The sequence below is a fragment of the Triturus cristatus genome, chromosome 4_1 (genome assembly GCF_964204655.1).
Source record: "Triturus cristatus chromosome 4_1, aTriCri1.1, whole genome shotgun sequence".
Classification (NCBI taxonomy): Eukaryota; Metazoa; Chordata; class Amphibia; order Caudata; family Salamandridae; genus Triturus; species Triturus cristatus.
Genome location: NC_140585.1, coordinates 712,058,546 through 712,080,714, shown reverse-complemented (window position 1 = coordinate 712,080,714; position 22,169 = coordinate 712,058,546). Strand labels below are relative to the sequence as shown.

The 22,169-nt window shown below is 44.1% G+C and overlaps 1 protein-coding gene across 3 annotated transcripts in view; it reads right to left on the bottom strand.

The window, feature by feature from the left end:
- Positions 1 to 22,169, bottom strand: part of DOCK4 (dedicator of cytokinesis 4) — a 1,768,257-nt gene that overhangs the window by 338,807 nt on the left and 1,407,281 nt on the right. For 2 of the 3 annotated variants that reach the window (XM_085653188.1, XM_085653189.1), the window contains exons 33-34: positions 6,384 to 6,410; positions 6,120 to 6,215 (exon numbers count right to left, since the gene is read on the bottom strand). In XM_085653188.1, coding sequence (XP_085509314.1) covers positions 6,120 to 6,215; positions 6,384 to 6,410 — 123 coding nt within the window. The remainder of the gene's footprint in view (positions 1 to 6,119; positions 6,216 to 6,383; positions 6,411 to 22,169) is intronic. The other variant, XM_085653190.1, reaches the window with a different exon arrangement.

The following is a 22,169-nucleotide window of genomic DNA, read 5'->3' as shown; positions in this document are numbered from 1 at the left end:
GAAAATACAATAAAATAACAAAGGAGAAATGTGAAATGAAAGGAAGGGCGATCAAAGCAAAGAAGAGAAAGAACACGAAATCAGAAGTGCACAGAGGGACGTGCCTGGGAATCTTAAAGCACACGCAGCAGTCCTGCAAGGGGAGAGTTCTCCGAGAGTGAGAAGTAATGCGACACGGAAGATGCTGCACCTGCCCGCCGCCTCAGCACCGAATGACCACTGTTCTCCTATCAGTGAGCATGTCACACGGATTGACCGACCCTACCAAGCATGCCGGAACTTAGGCAGGACCAAGTGCCGCGATGCCGCAGCCTTGAGGCGCAAATACTAATCCCCCGAGCGAAGAGGAGACACGGAAGGAAGATGACCCTCCATCAAGGGAGCGGACCACCAAGAAGATCCTCGAGGAAGGGGCGGGACCTGCGAGAGGTTCACGGGGAAGAAGAGACTCAGTCCTATTAACAAGACGCGATCAGGGAGAGGTCTATGTGAAGTAAACATGCGACATGTGGCAGGACGCCACATCACACTGTGAGACCTGGTCAAAAGAGAGAAGAGTTTGGCACGATGCCACATCGTAAAACAGTTGAAAAGGAGAAGTGAATGGCGTAACACCACATCATGAAAGAGAGCTGAAAAGGAGAAGAGAGTGGCACGACACACAATGCGAAGGAGAAGAAAGGAGGAGAGAAAGGTGTGTGACAGACATGTCACACGGAAGATCCCGACAACCAAGGTGTGCAAGAGAAATGACGAAACATGACAAGACCGAGGACTTGTACTACTACCCGAGAGTGCATCTATCAACACAAGTCATTCACCAGGGTACAGTGACGTAATTGGAGACAGCACAGCGGGAGTACTGAAAGTAAGCCGCCTGAATACGCAAACCACGTAGCTACCGCATGCTTAACAGTGCAACCTTGCAGCCACCTGTCACTGGCTGCTTGAGATAGATGGCATCCCTGCAAGCAATTACAGATGCCGAAGAAGAAAAAACGCAACTGGCTAAGAAGTCCCTCCAGTCATCCTCACTACAAGCAAGACAAAGCCACCTGTAGCACAAGTTGTCAAATGGTATAATCGGCGAACAGCCATCACATCACGTTACAACGCATGCGACATTACGCCTCGTACACAATACGACGTGTCCCATTACATCACATGCACTTTTAAAACGCACATGCTTTTAAAACGCATGTGATGTAATGGACGGGCTCCAGAATGGACGTGCGCCGGGACAGAGACGAGGAAGAGATGACGCTGGAACTGGAACCGGGAGAGAGGAACCACGAGGAGAGAGAGGTAAGTGTCAGGTGGTCGTAGTGTAGGGTAGTGTTTTAGGGCTTAGGGTAGTGACAGGGGGTCGTAGTGTAGGGTACTGTTTTAGGGTTTAGGGCTTAGGGTTTAGTGTTGTGTCAGGGGGTCGTAGTGTAGGTACTGTTTTAGGGTTTAGGGTAGTGATTAAGAGTTTGGGATTTAGGCTTTAGGGTAGTGTAATGTTTTGTACTGTAGTGGAGTGTGTGTTATGTAGGGTAGTGTATTACTGTTGGGAGGTTATTTCGAAAAAATAAATTGCAATGTAAAAGCATGCGGGGGGTTTGGGTGCGTTGAAAAGGGATTTTGTATGCATTTCGAAGGAAATGCGAAGTAATGGTTTGCGTTCTAAACTTGCGGTGTGAGGGTACATGCGAACTAAAAACTGTGATGTAAAGACATGTGTTGTTTTAGTTTGGGATGTATCGTCATACATCCGGTATAATCGTCATCATTACCATGTGCATCACCAGAACCATCTAAGGAGCATCGCACCACCAGAGTTGAGCCTTACGCCTGCGAAACATCAGGAGACCTACGAGGCATTCCTGGTGTTGTGGGAGACCAATCACCCAGAGACCATCTGTTAGGCCCCACGTACACTCGATTCCTGCTGGCAAGAGCACACCCAACCATGAATCACCTACCTTTGTGGTTGAATGAGTGACTTGGCCGTGGCCCTGTTGGCGGTTCCGCAGTGACCTCTTTGCACGGCCTACGTGAGGCCCACGCGGTCTCGTGGAAACCCAGCAAAAAGGTTGCAAGGGAATTCGTGCGTGAGGGAATCCCGGCATGAGAGATGAGTCTGAGGCTGCTCCAAAGACAGGTACTGAGAGGCACCAAAGCCACAGAGGAAGACGACCAAACATCGCACTGTCGTCCCAGTCCTTGGGGGTTTGCCTTTCATGGAGCCCGGGCACCTCCAAAGAAACTTCTGCAGCAGACTCCACCAATGCTTCGGATGCACCCTTGTTTGAACAGTTGACACCAACTCCAACAACGTAAGAGCAGGCAGGACTGGCCAACAGTATATTTGTGAACTGTAACCTGTCATACTGACATACTGTTGAAGGATCAACACTCTATCCATACCATGTTCGTGGCCAAAGTCTTCTGGTTAAATTACGGATGCGTGCCTAATGCCCGGGAGCGCCCAACTGCACCTGTCCAGTAATCCTGGACTGTCCTGCGGACTGCCTGATGAGACGGAGAGACCCTTTGGTGTTTTATTGTGTTGATTATTCTTTTCCCACAGGTTGGACTCTCTTTTTTTAAACTAAAGTTTGGGAGGTATGTGGTATCCTGCCGGACACATACTAGCGTTTCCACCAGCCACTCCCCGAGGGCTGACTTCCACACTCACCCCACACCCATCTATCCATCACAGGCATCACCGGTGGGTTGACCCTGCCAATAAAAGGGTCCTAGTGCACATGCCCTTGACCAGTTGTATGTACCCCAAATATATGTCTGTGCCATTCATTTGTCTGCATGCTGGCCCACAACAACACATTTCCCATCTTCATTCTCTAGCCAAACTCCCCACACTCTATTCTGCTTTTTTTCCTTTCACCCCTTATTCCATCTTCAATTATTTTCTTCCCTTCTCCACAATTTCCTTCTTCACTTCTCTCCCTCACATCTCTCCCACCTTCCCTCTGCACCTTTATTCCCCTCTCCTTACCTCTTGGGACCCACTGTCTCCCATCCGAGTCTTTCACTGGGTGATCCACGGTGTTGTGTACCACCTTACCTTCTCTCTTCACCCAGAAGCTTGTCTATGGTTTGCCTTTGAACACAGGGATGCGGTGTTTGCGGTGGATGGAGCAGGCAGACAGAGACGTACATCCCACAGTCATATCTTAAACCCTACACTGATATTGTTGGTAATTGTTTGCATATACAGTTGTCATTCTTAAATCAGTGAAAAATATGGGGTTTGCCAATGCTTCTTAAGAAATTAGCCACCTCTCATTGTTTTATACAAATATTTAGCCACTAATGGTCAAAGTGAGCATCCTTATTTTGCCTCCCATCTGTATTTTTTGACTGAACCAAGTACCTGTCTTTCCATCCTCTTATCTCTCTCTAGATCAGACCACCTGTCACCAGCAAATTGTGTCTGGTGCTGCCCAAAATATATATCAAACTCTCCTACATTTTTCTCATGACCATAATGATCTTGTTTGCCAGGAAAGGACTGCAATCCATTCAGTTTCAGTTGATTTTTGATCCAGTCTTCCATGAAAAGTTGAACGGTTGGCTTATCCACCCATTCTAGTAGACATTCAATACATAATTGACATTCTGACCTCCACTCTGCATTCTCAGCTTGAAACTTTACTTTCCTGGCTACACCCTAAAGTCCCTTCAGAGCAGTGTCAGTGTGGTTCTGAGAAATCTCCTTCTCAGTATTATTAGCTGAAATTTAAACCAGTGTGACCCTGTCAAAGATTTTAAGGAAAGGGGTGCAAACCAGAGGGAGCTTCCAGGCCAATGCATCAATTTTCTTTCTAGAGAATGTTTGGCTTTCCACGTGAGCACCAGGACATCTTCTATTGAGGGAGAAGGAGCTATAGTTTCTACGGTCTGCAAGAAGTCCAGCAATTTGGTCAGTTAGAAAACCCATCTTATGAATTTGTCCATCTCGTTTGTGTGCGGTATTTTGTTTGTGTTCTCTATGACCATAATGAAGGGATGCTGCCCCTACGCAGCGCATATGCACCTCAGGTTCACATGTGTATTCTTAGGCCATGAGGCCAGGTTGCCACAACTAGGAAAACAATACAGGACCAAGGGACTACTAGATTCCTCTGTTGGACAGCATAGCAAGTTAGGTAGTTTCTCTTCAGAGCTGAAGTAGGTGCCAATCAGTTAGACAGCTGCTTGCCAAAGTTCTCACATCTATGTACACATGTGGACTGTAGTTTACTGTACCCGGGTGTCCTACAGGCAGTCCCAAGAATTCACAACTCTGACCAGTTGTCGGTATTAGGATAATACAGGACCGGCGGCACCACTTCATTCGCAATGATCAAGCTTTCATCTGGAGTAGTGTTAGCCCATGGCTGCTACAGAGTGCAAATGAATCAGTGCCCAATGCTCATATCAGAGCTAGGAAACAGTCCATTTAGGAGAGTCCCACACTGCTTCATTTTTGCCCCCCAGGCTGCAGCATGTGTAGATGTGCCATTTTGGCTACCATTCAAGGAATTGGCAATACAGGGGCCTAGCATGTGCATCTGGCAATACCCTGGTAGTGCTGCCAGCAATGCTCTTTATTAAAATGCACCGGCCCTCATCAATGCCATTGCTCACTCATCCCCTCTGTGGAAGAGGTGCAGTGGGGAGGAAAGTTGATGGAAGCACAGAGCTGATTAAGCCAATTACATCCCATGTCTGTATTTATTTAGGGTATCAGGAGATCCTGTGGAGTTGGTTGGCCTTCTTACATTGAGGAACAACCACAGACTTACTGCCCCCAGGTATCATGGGCCCTATCACTGCCCGATCTCGACAGCAATTTTACAGGTGTGTCTCTCCAACAGGCATCACTTCAGGTGAGAGGATGTTCACTTGCGCATCTTGCCTGGACAAGATAACCGATAACTTTGAATCCCTGGAGTCCACATAATAAACTTCCAATGGCACAGGCCGTTTTCTTAGGTGGGCTCCTACAAGCAGGTCAAGAGTTCTGCCCAACACCTTCCTGGAGTCTACAGGAGACCGAACAACACCAGACTGAGGACACCTTCTTTGACATATGAGTCCACATGCCTCAGGTCAACCTATTCAGTGTTGTCATTTTGCTCAAAGGGACAGATTCAATTCTGGCATGGTCATCTCCTCATCAGAATTTCTCAGCAGCATTCAGGGCTGTCAGGGAGTCGAGGGGATGTATCATCAAGGCCAAACTCCAAATAAGGGTTTGATTTCTGACAGCACCATATTTGAAGTGACCACTATGGAAACCGGATCTTCAGGCTTGATATATGTAATAGCTCAATGCAAGAAACCACGAGGCATAGTAAACGATAATGGTTGCCCGTGTTATTCCCTAGGCGCACGCATGGGCACGCATACAGCTTCATTCATCGGTATGTTTAGGGAATAATGTAGACACCAAGAGTGGCCACGTTAGTGTGCCTTTTTTTCCTTCTGCTGACACTTCACAGCTACGCATGGCACCTTGGTACACCTCTCTAAGTTTGTAATATTTACTACTTGTAGGCCGGATATTGTGATATCAGTTTGGTTTCCCTTTTAATTGTCCTAGGAAAAAACAATGCCTCCCAGTACCCATGGTCCCACTCTGCACAGTTTTACACATGTGAAAAGTGTACGTTTTTTCCTAAAAGGGTCGCAGACTGGAGGGAAAGAAATATTAAGGTAAAATAACCTCTGAATTGTGCGGCAGGTGATAACCCAGGCATCAAATTCCCCTGACATCAGGAAGATAGAAGAACCCCCGTGCCTCTGTAGTATAGATAAGGGTATCTATTACCCGGACACTGTGGCAGTATTATTACCTACTCCAAATTGTTTACTGAATCCCTGCATATAGAAAGTGGTAAAGTATTTGTTCTGCTTTGTTACGTTAGCATTCCTTATGTGCATTCATAAAAATGAAAGCAACTTCCTGCATTCTCACACTAAGGCAATTTGACACATTTCCTGAATAATCTCTTCTCTCCAAATAGTCAACCTGCTAACAGCTTTCAGTTCAATATAATCTAGTAAACTGTTTAGTTCCAATAGTAATATAAATGCTAAAACATATGTCAAACTTCTTCCAGCCTTACCTGTAGTCAAGTAATCGCTCCATTAGTCTGGTTACAGTGGCGATTAACGAAACGCCACTTTCTCTCCACGTTTCCCGCTCAATCTTCTTAAGTAGGCTGGAAAGAAAAAATTGGGGCTATATCAACATTTATTTTCATCTAGTGCCATGGCAACTCTTACGATCGAACACGCATTGAACGCCTTAGCAACCGCAGTAACGTTTAAATACTTCATTTTGCTCTGCCCCAGAGGCACAGTATCACAATTTACAAATAACGTCTTACCTAGGGTAGGGGCCAAACAACGGGATGCTAATCCAGGAAGCATTGACAAAAATAAATTCATTTTCAGATTATCCACAGAATGAAAATTAAAAGTTAAGTACTACAGAGGCAAACACATTAAAATTGCATTACAAAAATCTCTCACATCACATTACCTTCGTATTTTCCAAATCATTAAATCATTAAACATAACATCTACAAATAAATGTTATTAATAGACTAGTGTCGTTATACAGTAATAACTATATTAGTGACAGGTTTGTCTGATAATGATTAAAAATCTGTTTAACAGTATGCTGAAAAATATTTCCATATCTTAGTTTACTGTCTCTCAACTGAAGAAAAGAGAAAATCTGTGGCTCATGTAACCCCCTAATTACCATGTAACTCCGTTGGAAATATTTATTGAGATGTAAACTTTGTGGCCGATTGTAACTGACTACGCCTGCCAATGAATATATGCTGTCTGATTGTCGAATTGGTTTAATAAAAAAAGAATTAAAAAAAAAAAGAAAAGGGAAAATCCATGAGAAAATAGTTATTTGTATATTGTATTCAAAATATTTCGATATAACACAGTAGCCCCCTCTGTTCCACAAATACAACATATTAGTGCAATACGCAACCCCACTCGTGGGCTCGGTTGCTGCGCCACACATTGCCAATGCACCCTGCTTTATTGCGCTACGTGTCAATCATTTGCTGCCTCCTAGCAAATCATTCAAATTGAAGGTTGCGCCAAGATTTTGGCTCCGGTCCCAATTAATTAAGCAGAGAACTGCCTCCGCCAATCCCTGTGAAAGACAAGTTATGACACTGTACCTGTTCTTCCTTACATGTAGAACTATATATTGTTTGCAAGCAAGAACCAAAACTTCTGTATCGGAGAAATCACTGTCAGTTGTAGTGCAGCTGTATAGCTACTGAATTTTGGAAATGATAATTCATTACATTTATGAGTGGAGCCCTTAATCAGGCATGTCGTTATCACTAGAAACTGGTTTCTAGATGATAACGTATGAAGACCTCGATTTATTTGGCGGACAAGTATACAGCCACATACGTGGCAGATATCCCGTCCACTTTACTACAGGCGGATTATATTTTAATACACTTGCAATAAGGCAGACAGGATATCTATCCATCAGACAGACTCTGAATTAGGCCCTAAGGTTTTAATTGGCCATATGACACAAATACGACTTTTAGCCAGGCCAGCCCTTGAGCCAAACCACTAACCATGTAACAACCTGAAGGTCCTTTCTTCAAATGGTAAAGCAGTTCTAAAGGTTGGGCTATGCTTAGTGTTGATGGGTAAAATTCTAGTGGAGGATAAGGGCCACCATTAGGGCACATGGTCAGTTAACAGCTGTTTGAGGAGATGTTTCTGGAACAAAAATCCCATAGTTTTATCTCCAAGCCCTGAACTGAGAATACTCCTCTGACATTTTACACATCCAGGACCCTTTATTTGCTACGATCTTGGGGACCAAATAAATATGTGACAACCACTGACCTTTAAAGGCAGTAATACTATAAAAGAATTATGTAGATGATCACAGGATCAAGGGTAACAAGCTTACATTGATATAGAGATCAATATAACTTCCAACTAAGAGTACCGCCCCTGTATTCAACAAGAAGAGGCTCACAAGGTTCACTAAACCAGAAAATGACAGACTTTCTTGGTGCCAAGTCTCTTAAACATCATCCCATCATCTATTGCTATGTATATATTTTCTTAGTCAAGAGGAATGAAAATGGTAACTCAAACTCGATTAAAACCAGTCAATGTCAAACAAAAGCGGGGTGGGTGGAGCCATGATGGAAGTTACGTGGCGACACCTGGCAGTTCTGGAGATCAATTTTGAAAGAAAAGTTTTTAGCATTCAATCTGGTGCCTGAGGGAACATCATTAGGTCAGGAATCAATGGAAATCTATTAGAATTCTTAACTTCTCAAATTTGGAGAAATAAATGACATATTGGTCTCGTGTGACCGATCTATGCAGGCCCTACAGTACTTGAGGAAATCTGAAGCTGAACAATTGTCTGGAATAGACACCCTACACCCTCTTTACCATTTGTAGACAATAAGACACAGCTAGAAGCAATACAATTACAAAAATGTAAAAAAACTGAAAGTTTATTATAAAAGACCCATCTAATTGCCTTCCCATTTATCAAAGCTGTCAAAGAAAGTAGTTAAAGTCTATCCATCATTGTAACTGTGTTGATGTACAAAGTGCAACTCTTTCAAACACTTAAATTAGGGTTAGAAATGACATTTTAATACGATCCTGAATGAAAAGGATGGGTAACAGGGACTGGCGGATAAGAGCATCCTCGTGTCCCTTCGATATTTGGCTCTTGAGAGACAAGGCTCTTTGCAGACATGCATCTGTGCTTTAACGAACTAGCCATAATTATTCAAAATAATGACTGGTATCCTACAAGATGGTCTGCTTAAATAACTCAAAATATATATTTGACCTTAAACAACATACATGCCTCTAGACTGGAGTTCAATTTATCGTAAGGTAATTACTGATGGACACTTCTACCTGCAAATTCGCTACCTGTAGGAGAATTTCCAGGCTTCAGATAGGATCCGGAAAACTTCAAAGTCACGTTGACACTGGTAGAGGGCGATGGGCTCAGTTGACATCAGAATTCGCGTCAGGCGAAACCTCAGAGGCCATAAAGTGCCAGCCCCGGTGCATCGACACAAGTTCTATTTTTTCCACACCTTCGACACAGATCCAGAGCTTTGATCTAAGGGGAAATTTCTCACACGAAATTCTGCAGTACCATGCCTCCTCCCAAAACCCTGTAATGATTGCGAGGGACTGATGTCCATTACGGACCCCACTCAGTCTGTTTGTGGAGTCTAGTGTCAGACCATGACTCTAAGGCCTGAGCCTCATGTCTCAGCATGAACCCCAAGGCCATCTAGGAGTGGGATGAAAAACTCATTATGGCCAGGGCACAGGCCAACTGGTGGCATCGGAAGCACTCCTGACATCCTTCCCACTGCCCGTCCTCCTCATCCACCAAGCAGCAGAAGCACCATATGAAAATAAAGAAGAACCCATGAGGTAAGTCACCCAGGTGCCCCACTCCCCTGACTACCACAGGACCTTCGTCCTCAGAGCTGGAGTTAGTCAAAATCCCACCAGAGGATCCTCCGTGTAGCCCTGCTCCTCCTTTGAGCCCATCTCTGGATAAACCTCAGCAGGGGGCTGGGTCTTCGAAGCAGGCCATACTTCATCCTCCCGTGCAGCGATGTCATGAATTGCTGGCTCCGGCAGCGTTCCCCAATGTCATGTATAGTTTCTTTGCCAAGACATCAACGCCCTATGGAGCGCCTTTGGGCCCATCGGCTCCACCACAGCATGCAATGTATTTGCCCTCCCAGGCATTGCCGGTCAGTGCCATGTCTCGGGTTTGATGCAATGCTTTCCTGCTTTGATCCGGCGCTCCGCTTCTCGGCATCGCAACCTACTCCTTGGATGGTACCACCACATCCACCACTGCCAGGTACTGAGCAACCGGCACCACAGACCAACGTCCATACAAGAATCCCTTCCCCTAGGGAAATCCAACACTTGCTTGAAGAGGGGGCCTATAGGACATGCCTTCATGAAAGTTTTGGTGCAGACTCCGACCCAGTATCTTGCTTATGAAGAACCAGCCCAGCACCCCATCCAAAAATGTCATGGTCTATCATCGGCAAGTGGCCTGGATACCAAACCAGAACTAGCCATGGAATTTGCGACTGGACCACCCAACTCCTGGGCTGATGTCCCTCCATAAAATAATGTTAAAGGCTACAGAGGCCTTAGATTTGCAACTCACTTTAGCAGAGACGAAGTCCAGTGTTCTTACTGAGCTCCACCTTGCCATCATCAGCCACAGCAGAAGCCTTGCCACCTTCAATGAAGCCTTACTTGCACCAGTCCTGGCGACTTGAGAAAAGGTTTCATCTACGCCAGCTGCAACTCAGCACCAGACGACTCACCGTTCATCGCCGTGCACGCATTACCAGAGAGCCTGGTTATTAAAGCTTCCGGCTGAAGTACCCAATTGGGTGGTGCTATCCCTACTGTGCCTTCAGAGAGGGAGCCAAAAAGGCTGGAGCTGTGTGGCAAGAAAGCTTTCTCAACAGAAAGTGTGGCGCTTAAATCTGTAAATGATAACTGCCTTCTTGCTCGTTATACCCATTCCTTATGAGACATGGCCCAAATGATACTGCCACACACTGCCGCGGACATGAAAGTGCATTTTCAAGAGGTCATTGCTGATGGTCAAAATGCTTCTTGCCACATCATTAAATCTGGGCTCAACATAGGTGGCTCAGTCACAAGTGCTATGAGACTCCCATTTCCACTTGTCGTCAAGCCTGGCTACGGATGTCTAATTTCTCCTCAGACTTCCAATCCAATCTGATGGATCTTGCCTTTGACGGGGTGTGCGATAAGAGAGATTCTGTGCTGGAGAGATTTAAGACATTGAAAGCCATGGCACACTCACTAAGTCTTCAGCTTTCACCATCATCCAGGGACTTTCGTTCGTTTTGCCGTTTTTGTGGGTTCAGCAAAGGTTTCTCCTTTTGTCCCAGACATTACCAGACACTCCAGCAGTAACCTAACCCCTTCAACCATCAGTACAGGGGCAGTTCAAGAGGACAGGGCCGCGAATCTGTTTTGCAACCTTCCTCCACCTCCCCAGTACCTCTAGGAAAGCAGGCTTAGTTTGTTTCTCTAACAGCACAAGGAGCCTGTAGGAGGGCAGGTGTCCCATTTTCTTCCCACCTGGAAAACCATTACTTTGGACCAGTGGGGCCTTCAGATAATAGAATAAGGGTACATCCTTTATTTTCTTCAGGTTCCACCTTCATCCTACTTCCTCCCTCTTTCCCACCTCCCAATCGTTTGACCATCTAGCAGCAGGAAGTGACAGCTTTCCTTCTGAAGGAGGAGGTGGAACTTGTGCCGGACAAGTAAATAGGCAAAAAGTTGCTAGGCACATTACTTCCTAATTCCCTAGAAAGATGGCAGCCTGCGTCCCATTGTAGACTTCAGGAGCCTGAACTTCATCCTCAAAAAGGAGAAGTTTAAGATGCTGACTTAGCTTAAGTTATAGTTGCGTTGGAGCTTGGAGACTGGATGGAATCACTGAATCTGGAGAGTGCGTATTTCTATTGTCCTCTCCTTCCAACCCATTAGAAGTACTTGCTGTTTGTGCTGGGTTCTCTATACTACCAATTTGCAGTACTGCGCTTTGGGCTGATATCAGCACCTTGAGTCTTCACAAAGGTGATGGCATAGGTAGCAGCCCATCCACGCAGGTTGAGTGTCGCCATTTTCCCACACGCGCATGACTGGCTCATCAAAGCCAGCTCACCACAGATGGCCTTCACTTCCCCTCCAGTCATGATGATGGTGAGACTGATGCCTCCACCCTAAATTGGGGTGCTCGCATGGAGGATCTGGAGATCAGAGGCCTCTGGTCTCTGAAAAGGCAGATTCTTCACATCAAGCTACTAGAGCTGAGGGTGATTTGGCTAGTGCTCAAGGCCATTCTCCCTTCCATCGTGGTTCAGTCTGTCCAAATCTTGATGGACAGCATTACTGAGTTGTGGTACGTGAACAAGTGAGGGAGAGAAGGGTCTCACATCCTTTGTCTGGAAGTATTGATACTGTTGTCTTGGGCACACCGCCAAAGGATATGGCTCACCGACAATCACATAGCAAGGTCTCTGAATGTCAGTGCCGACAGCCTGAGCCAGTGTTATCTTGCAGATCACGAGCGGCGTCTTCTACTGGAATTAGTCTTGGACATCTTCACACAGTGGGGAACTCCTCAGGTGGACTTATTTACCTCTGCAGAAAATGCTCAAAGCCAGCAGTTCTGCGCCCTCCAGTATCCGTTGAGGAGAGCTTTGGAGGACGTGTTTCAGTTGAGATGGAACTTACAGCTGCACTACACGTTTCCCCCCCATTTCCTTGACTGTTCGGGTTCAGAAGAAGATTCGCAAGACCGAGCCAGTAATTCTTATAGCTCCGCATTGGTAAGCAGATCTCCTGCACTTCTCCAAGTGTCCTCCGCACCACCTGCCTTTCAGGCTAGATGTTCACTTCCAGTCGGGTAGAATGGGTCTGCATCCCAATCTCCGAGGTTTCCACCTGCATGCTTAGAGATTAAGCAGGCACAGCTGAGCTCTGCTCAGCTGCCACCAAAGGTGTAGACGTCATTTTATCGGCACATTGCCCCTCCACTAAGTTGGCCTACTCAGGGAGATGGGGCAACTTTTTCGTATGGTGTGCAGACAATGGTGTGGATCCTTTGTAAGCCACGTTATCCCAAATGCTTCAATTTGTGCTTTCCCTTGCTCACAATGGATGTGCCACTGGCACTGTGAAGGACTATTTAGCCGCCTTGCCTGCTTTCTTCTGTCTGCCAGTTCAGCCACCCCTGTTTAAGTCCCCCGTTGTCCTGCGTGTACAGGGCTTAACTGGTCATTTTCTTCCCAATTCTTCTGTGGTGCCTCAAAGGGACTGGATTCTGGTTCTTACGTTTTTATACAGACTCCATTTGAGTCCCTGCACAGTTCTACTCTGTGTATTTTGACTTTCAAAGCTGTGTTTTTGGTTGCTATCACATCTTCTAGATATAGCCCCAAATCACTACTTTCTTTCCAGACAAGTTGGTGTTGCGAACCAGGGCAGTTTTTCTTCCTTAAGTTGTAACTCCCTTCTACCTTGCCCAATCCATTACCCTTCTGACCTTCTACACTCCACCTCATTCAAAGAAGGAGGATACTACGCGGGCAGCTAATTACTACGTGAACCCCACCAAGGTATCAGTAGAGCAGCCCTTTGTAGGGTATTGTGTAGCAAAGAAGGGGACGGCAGTTCGATTTTGATCATTCTCTGTATTAAGACCTGCTATGCCCTAGCCAAGAAAAAGCCACATGAAGGGATCAGAGCCCATTCGACCAGGGTCAGGTCCAACACTTCGGCTCTAGCTCGAAGTGTCCCGATTGCAAAGATATGTAAGGCAGCAACCTGAGCTTCCTTAAACACCTTTGCTAGGCCTTATTGCCTTGATGCAAAGTTTCATAGGGACGCAAACTTTGCTAGATGCGCCTTGCAGGATTTCTTAGTCTAAAATCATCCATAAACCCTCCTTCGAGGCAGGGTAATCTGTTCTACAAGTGAGGAATCTGCAGGTGGGAGTATCCATCAGAAGAAAAAGTTACTTACCTGCAGTAACGATCTTTCTGGTGGATACTCTATCTACCTGTTCCTCACTGGCCCGATCTCCCCACTGTTTGATGGATGTTTATAGGGAAAGGTAATGAGATCCCAGTTACAATTTTATTGGTACTGCAATCTCTCATGCTTTTATTCTCTCTCGCACCTCGAAGGCTTGGACAAAATGGAGGGAAACTGACTTTGGTACACTGGGGCAGGTACTTTATGGTCTTCGGAGCGTCGCCAAACATCACTTCTAGCGCCAAGTGAGTCCAGTGCCATTGTGTCTTTAATGTTTTCTAGATTCAGACTGATATCTGGGGATTGTTCTACAGATGAGGAATCTGCATGTAGATAGAGTATCTACCAGAAAGATCGTTACTCCAGGTAAGTAACTTTTTCTACACTTCTCAGCTCTCGATACTCTCCTTAAGGAACTTCCCTGCTCTGCAGGAGAAACATGGAAATGGAAAATTAAAGGTGAGGACTGAATTAGAAGGGCAGCCTCTGTACGGCACACCTTCTTGCTGGTGACAAATGGCATCAGTGTGCCAAGTCCCAAAATAAGACAAGTTGGAGGGGGAGTGGAGATATTAGGGATGAATAAGTCTGACTGGGATGGCCTAGAGGAGTGAATGGCATGGCTTTTGTGACCCCAAATAAAACCGGTCGGGGGCAGGGGTGTTTAAGGTACAGGTAACAAGGAGGGCAAGGTCTGGAGTTGCTACAGAGGCCATGGATTTTGTTTTTCACTAGCAGAGCAAGCCAGATTTCACTGTGCAGGCCCAAACACCCCAGCAGATTTCACCCAGTCTTCTTTTCCCTTGACGTTTTCATTTACAACAAGAGGGCAGGAGTTTCACTACCATCTTATAACTACACCTCCTTAGGCTCAAGTAATTACCCTGGGCCAGATACCATCTGTGCTGAAGCTGGGCGACTAACCGTGTGCCCCAAATATTAAATCTGTGTAAGGCAACATCTCCACCCTGGGGGCACACGGGTGGTATGTGTGAATTGTGGCTGAGGTAGGTCGTTATCAACACCAATACCACTGGCAGGACTTCAGTTTGTCCTTTTGTCTTGATAAACGTACAGCTACTTTCTCCCTACTTGACATACTGGTTAATGAGTACAGCAATGATTTAACAGACCATAAATTGACTACAAAAGGCATCACCTTTGGTGATCCACCTTGGCCTATCAATGAAAAAAGCTAAGTCATTTCAGATCCCAGCCCATTGGCAATCTTACAAAGGGGCTATCTGTTGGTCATGTTTTTTGTAAAGCATGGTGGTTGCACAAGCCTTAGCAAGCTTAATTAGTAAGTCTCTAAGGTAATCATGGCTCAGGGAATACATATTATCAAGAGTCACATAATTTCTTGGATGTTCCTGGTTTAATTTATTTTCCATATGCAATAGCAGGGAAGCCGGAATATAGCTAAATGTTTTTGCCAGTACATTTTCTCAAGGCATAATAGAAGGGACAATGTGGCTTCTTTGTGCTAAGTCAGTCTCATTTGAGAACTTGTACTTATTACAAAAACAAAACAAATCATCCAGGTATGATACATTAAACAGCCATGTTTCTTGCCTCAATTTATAGTGGTTACATTTAATTACAACTGTTTTTCAAATTTTGAAATCATGCAAGTGGATTATCCTTGCATTAAAAAAAACATTTTAATTATGTTTAGATCTTTACTCTCCATTGTTCAAATGTAACAACATTAAAACCACTATCACTGTGCAGAATCTTAAGCGAATGTCTGTGTATTCGAGAGATATTATTCTTAATATACTAACTAAATTTTATAGCCAAATAGTCCATAAAGAGAGAAATATCCATGCCATTAAGAATGCTCCTACTGAAAGAGAAGTACCAGAAAGGTATAGACTTTTTAGCTTAAACAGACGCAGAACAATTATTTTATTCAAACAAACATTTTTCATCCAAGGTCTATGAATGAGCTTGGTCTCTTTTTAAATGGTAAATATAAACTACTCAGATGAACTTGAAATTACTCGCATCATCCATTCGAAATAATGATAAAGATAGGTTTTTGAGTAGATTTCCGTAAAAGATGTTGCCCACATAAACTGTGAATGTGGCCTCATAATTAATAAAACGTTCTTTTTGTTGGACATTACAATGGATGCTATTTGTTTTGCAGTTGATTGCAGATCTGCATTGTTCACATTAATATATACAGTTGGATCTCTTTAGGGTCATATGTTTAGGCAATGAAGCTAATTAGGTGGCAGCATTGACGACTCTCCTAAAAGTACTTTTAATTACAAAGGTGACCAGAAGCTAAATCAGTTTTACAAATGTGCCAGTGTATTTTCATGGTGCTCCAAAGCAACAACTTAAGCATCGATTAGCAATGCATTTATCTGGCTTTCATTATTTTGATTCCGTGTGAATTAATATAGGTATTCAAATCAATCCTTTATTCAATTATGGTTAAAATCATAAAAGTACACATAAACAGCAGATACATCATACAAATGTTAAAAGTATAAAGAGAATTTAAGCGGCATGATATCAACAATAATATCAATTTTACATAGTAGAGCAATATTGTATACTAATTGCAAAACATAGCCATTTCCAAACAATTCTGTTGCAATATGTAATTAAGCCCCGTTTAAAACTATCTGGATTGACTAATACATCATAAAGTGCATAAAATACAATTGCCAGGAGCATTTCAAGCATTCAATGCCCAAAAGGAAATTAACACAGAGGCCAATTTTATGCTGAACATGATCCAGAGGGCAGGCATATAGTCTGCTGCATATAAATCGTGACTGAATAAAATAGCTTTACTGTGGATAGCCTTTGGAGGAACTACAGGGCAGCCCTGCACGGCCTTATCTTGGCCTGCTTCACGAATGGTAAGATATATACAGACATCAATGCAGAATAGCACTTGCAAAAAAGGATAAAGTGCATGATGCTCTGTACAGACAATCCATCACAGGGACAGGCTGTAAGGGTGGCAGAAAAGATGCCATGTATCGAGTACCTTACCAAGAAATGGGCAGTGTTAAGGCGTAATCTAGCCAACAGGTACCTGTGCTGTGTATTTTTCACCTATCAAATATACAGCTCAATACCAAGACAGGTTCTAACTGGGCAACTGTGGACAATCCAGAGTTTTTTTCCATCCTTTCCTCTGCACATTTATCTAGGAAGGCTTTCACCAGATGTTTTCGGAAGCTGGGCCTGAAGGTGGTAGGATTCAGGAACAGCTCATCTACGGCCAGCGGGCTACAGGTCTTAGATATATATGACAGCCAAGGTATTTCAGAACTCTTTTTCAGAGCCAGGCAATCAATCAGGACTGCATGATCTAATATAGTTTCCTCCTTCGTCCATATCCTTAACCATAAAGAAGGGGCTTCAGTCTCGCAAAATCACTTATATGCCCAAACCCAATTTCCAGATGACATCTATAATTGCTAGGGGATTCGGGTACAGCAAGCAATCTTTTTATGACCCCATTTTCCCCTTTCTCCAACCCTGGCTGATCACAGATGCTCCAAATAACAGTCATAAATTGCACCGGAGCAGCATTTAACCTTGTAGATTTCCAGCAACTCTTTAATGGGTTTGCCACTCAGTCTAGCTGCAAAGGCTAAAACTGCTTCTGTACTCCTTGCCAAGGCAGCTGCCCTGCCATCTTTCAAAGTACGCCAGCTCAGTCTGTCATCGAACAATACACCCAGATAGGGAAAGAAAGTCCTGCCGGCCCTTGAACGAGAGCCAATAACCAGAACATGAGTTTTGGACTGATTGACTAATGAATCTAAGCTATACATGAAAAAATAACAAATTGGTCTAGTAGTTTCTGAGGTCCATTTGGGGTTCTTGCTATCAGGACGGTATCATTGGCGTAGGCCAAAGCCGGTATACTACGCCTGCCTACCAATGGGTAATCAGTGTTAATATTTAACAAGTGCTTCTCTAAATCATTAACATATAAAGAGAAAAGAAATAGGGCCAACACGCAACTTTGGCGCGCACCATGTTCTAATCTAAAACCTCCTGTAATTTTCCCTGCTGGGCCATATCTCACGTTTGCTGTAAATCCCGAATGAAGCTCCATCACAATGTCTATAATTGTGGACTTGAACCTATCCCAGCCATTATTGCCCAGAGCTTCGACCTGTTGACTGAGTCAAAGGCCGAGCTCAAATCCATATAGGCCACGGAGAGTTTGCCCCAATTGATCAGCAAGTACTTGTGTATAAGTATGTGCAGGGTAAGGCTTGCTCTACAGTCCCCAGACCAGCACGAAACCCAAACTGGAGATCAGACGGGACTTTGTTGTCATTCACCAAAGTTTGCAGGTGGTCCAGTAGGACCCTGCCCATTACCTTGGCTGCTGAGTTTATTACCGAATTCGGCCGGTAACACTTTGGGTCATTTTTGGCTACTTTTTTAAAGATTGGTACTATTGTTGCATGTGACCATGCCTATGGGGGGTCCATATGGAGTGCATCCCTAAGGACATTAGTCACAGAGATATACTGGCCACACCCCGAAGTGATCAGCTAGAATCCCATCTAGGTCCGGCACCTTAAGTGCGGGGCACCTCTTATACACCTGGGACCCCTATATCTAAATTGTAGAGGGATTGGGCACGAATCAGTAGAGTTGGCAGTGTCACTGAGAGGGGGCTCATCAACACCTGCCTTTCCAGTTTGGAAGATTCCTGGTATAAGTGTGAAAAATATCTGACTCATATCTCTGGCGGGATTAACGTGTCCAACCACTTCCCTGATATTTATCTTTGTAGCTTCCAGTCACTATTTTCCAGAACAGCCTACTGTCCTTTAACTCTCTAGCCTTAACCAAGACATGGTAGGCTTCCTTCTTCAGTAACCGCTGCCTGGTCAGTATTGCGGCCTTACAGTCCATTCTACAAGAACAAACCCTTTCCAGATCTCTTGGTGTCTCTTTGAGAGACTTCAATAGGAAGTGTTGGACTTTAGTTCAGGTGGTATCAAACCACTTAGTCTGCTTTTTACAGCTGGACTTCGAGGTGACAGTAAGCATTTCTCGTGGTGAACTGAAAATGTTGTCAAAACTATTTATTATTATTTCGGACCCTCTGCCCTTACTTTGTGCCGGGTATATCCTCACATCGCTGTAAGAGGCACAAATCATTTTGAAAGGAAAAGGTCCTTGTCCACTTTACCCGAACTCACAATTACCCCCTTGTTGAGAGTAAAGGGTTACGGTGAAGGAAAAGTGTTGCCTAACTCCTGCCTTTTCCCATATGCAACACCACCTATCGTGACTGATATCAGCCTATGATCACTCAAAGGGGAGTCCACAACCTAATAGCTCCCCAACCGTGTTCTCAGATTCTATGAGAGCAAGATAAAATCGATAAGGCTAAAACGACCATGCTCCATAAATGTAGGTATCCCAACTAGGCCATTGCTGTAGAAGTCATAATCAAATATCAAATTATGCTTCATTAAAAGCAAATTAAGTGCATCTCCCAGAGGGCTCCCCGTCAATGGCCAGAAGGTTGCAGGATTTAAGGGGAGCTGTGCAGTGTTTAATATTAAAATCCCCCATCCAGACAATTGCATAGCTACCTTCCAAACTGCTCAAATATAGCTCTATGTCATGCAGCAAATATTTCACAATAACTGAGTTACAGGTACCAAAAACATTAGCGTAAAAGTTCACTAATAATATATGTTCAATGCCACAGTTTAGGAGGATGAGCAGGTAAAATGGCGAGGTTAAATTAGTCGAGATAACACAGCCTGGCCCACCAGTGTTGCTTGTCCTTCTCTGGCCCTGCCCTTGGCTTCTGGAATACCACAGCTGGAAGAGGTCACAAACTCATCAATGTGAGCATCTTCCATCAACCAAGTTTCTTGTAAGCACCAGACTGCATAAGGTTTAATAAAGTAGATCCACTCTGGAAGCTGCAGTTCTGAACTCAATCCTGCAACATTCCAAGAAGCAAAGCCAACTCCCACAGTAGCATCGGTACTGAGTTGCTGAGTTACAAGTGTCCCTTCCGATGTTGGAGGTGAGTCAGGTAATTCGAATTGACAAGCAAACGTTTGCCCACCAGTTCCCTGCAGGGCCGGTTTTAGTACTGGTGGCGCCCGGTGCGACCATGTTTGTTGGCGTCCGCCCCCCCCAATGACCACCTCGCCATGGATTCCCTCACTACCACCATTTGCCAATGCCCCCCATGTCTCCATAACCACTGTCTCTTAGATTCATTTAATTTTATAGCGCCACTCATACCGGTATAAGGTGTCAGGGCACTTTACATCACCCCTACATTGCACGGAGACAATCATAGGTGTGTAAATCAGTGCATAGGAAATGTTACATAAGACACAGGCCTACAAGGTGTAGGAGTCACATGTCATCCACACTGGTAGGCAGTATAGTGTATGAGTTCTTGGTACGGAAAAACACAACTTCTGAATTTAAAATTTAACACTATTGTTAGGGTTTTTTTAATAATAAGAATTGATTTCCAATATTAGGATAAGGAAACACCGGGCAAAAAAACACAAAGCTGTAATATATTACTTGCAGTTTACATGCAGACCATTGAGGACAGTTAAAAGCTCACTGCTCAATATTAGGATTTTAACTTTTAAACTGCAAGTAACAAAAGGATCTCTCTGACAAATGCGATAACCCATTGACCTATTTATAGTATATGCACTATGTGATCTGAATGGCACATGTTCTTTGCAGCAGGCATATTAACCCTCTGCACTAGGATGAGTCAAAACTTCCTCTACCAAACAAAGCTCCAGTTTCTCTCTAGGAAGAACATTAAACACCAGAGTGAACTGGACATTTTTATTGATGTTGTAAAATTGCTGGGACAAGGAATGTGGCATCAGGTGCTTTTAAAACAATAAACATGACGCACCCACCCCAAGTCAGCACCCAGTGCGGTGGCACCGATCACAGTGCCCTAGAGCCGGCCCTGGTTCCCTGGCCCTCAGAGGGCTTTTGAAACTGCTAAGTCACCCTCCAGTCAGTCCAGTTGATCAAGCCCTGACAGTGGGGAAAATCTTTTCCTGGTCGTCACAGGGCTGACTGCAGTGTGGCGCAAAGGTCTAAAAATGTCAGCAGGTCTGTAGAAATAGTCCAGAACAACAATTTCCACACAAGCCCACAAGGGGAGCAAAGGGATACGAGAAGAATGTATAACACACACAGTACCTTGTCAGCTGATCAGTACCAGTCTCCTCCGGTCTATGACGGGCTAAAACAGTCCCGTCTTAGCCCGGTCTTAGCCCAGGCAAGCGCCTGGGCGCATCCTGCGCTGCAGGAGGACCAGGCTGACTTTAAAGCAAGCACCTCCTGATATGCAACAGCAGCAGGGCGTCTCCCCTCCTCACGGGGGGCTTCTGGGGCCTGGAGTCTGCGGCCCAGCGCCTGCAGCAGTTTTTCTCCCGAGGTATTTAATAACTCCACCTTCAACATCAAGCTATCTTAATGAAATGCATTTTCCAAGACAAAATTAGCATAATGTTTTCCTTTAAATCAATTTTAGTTTTCAAACTCTAGAGTCAATGAGAAGTTATGTTTTATCTCATATCATTTTTGCATATGGGATACCATTTAAAAACACTAAGATTATCACATGTTAAATAGTGACTACTTACAATGTGTGTGAGACAAATTGAAATTATAATTGTTCAATTATTTCTAATATTCAAAAAACTATTCCTACTCCATTATCTCAGAGCACAGGCAAGTATTCAAGGTGTTTTAACCACAACATGGCATTCATTTTAAAATGTTGCAAAGTAAAAGCCCAGGCAACTATTTCTTCTGACAAAACAAAATGTAGATTAACATAATAGAGCAAACTCTGTGTCATTACTATGATCCATTTATGCAAAAAATATTTCTACAAAAAACACTAATTATCAAATTTGAAGAAGTATAACTTAACAGCAATCACTCGATAAACATGCATGTAAAGTCATAATAAATAGAAGGCATATGTATGACCATAAAACTAAGACCTGTACTGAAAAAAACCTTATAGCTTCTAAGCCATACTGATGCATTATAGTGGTGTACCTACTGGTAATGTCTATAGGAATAAGCCAACATTTTGCCTCTCACACAAGAGGTTCAGATGCTAACACTATTCATTAGAACTATGTCCATGAATGTGAACATATATTTCGTGATAATCCACTATGCTTATACTTTTGGTCTCTCCGGTGGAGTGGAGATATCCTTTTCAACGTTTCAAAGTACACATAATAGATGAAATACGGATCGAACACTTTCACCTCATGTTGGGTTAAGAGTCCTCCCTCTAACTATTCTATAAACTCAGTAATTTAGAAACCAAAATGATGATCCAAATACTCATTTTGGCATCCTCTTCTTCTTCTAGTCTTTCAATGATGCTTTCTATTCCATTCTGCCTTTAACGTGCCCTGGCTCCTCGGGGCCTTTAACGCCCTAAGCTCAATTTCCCACCTCACATTACTACA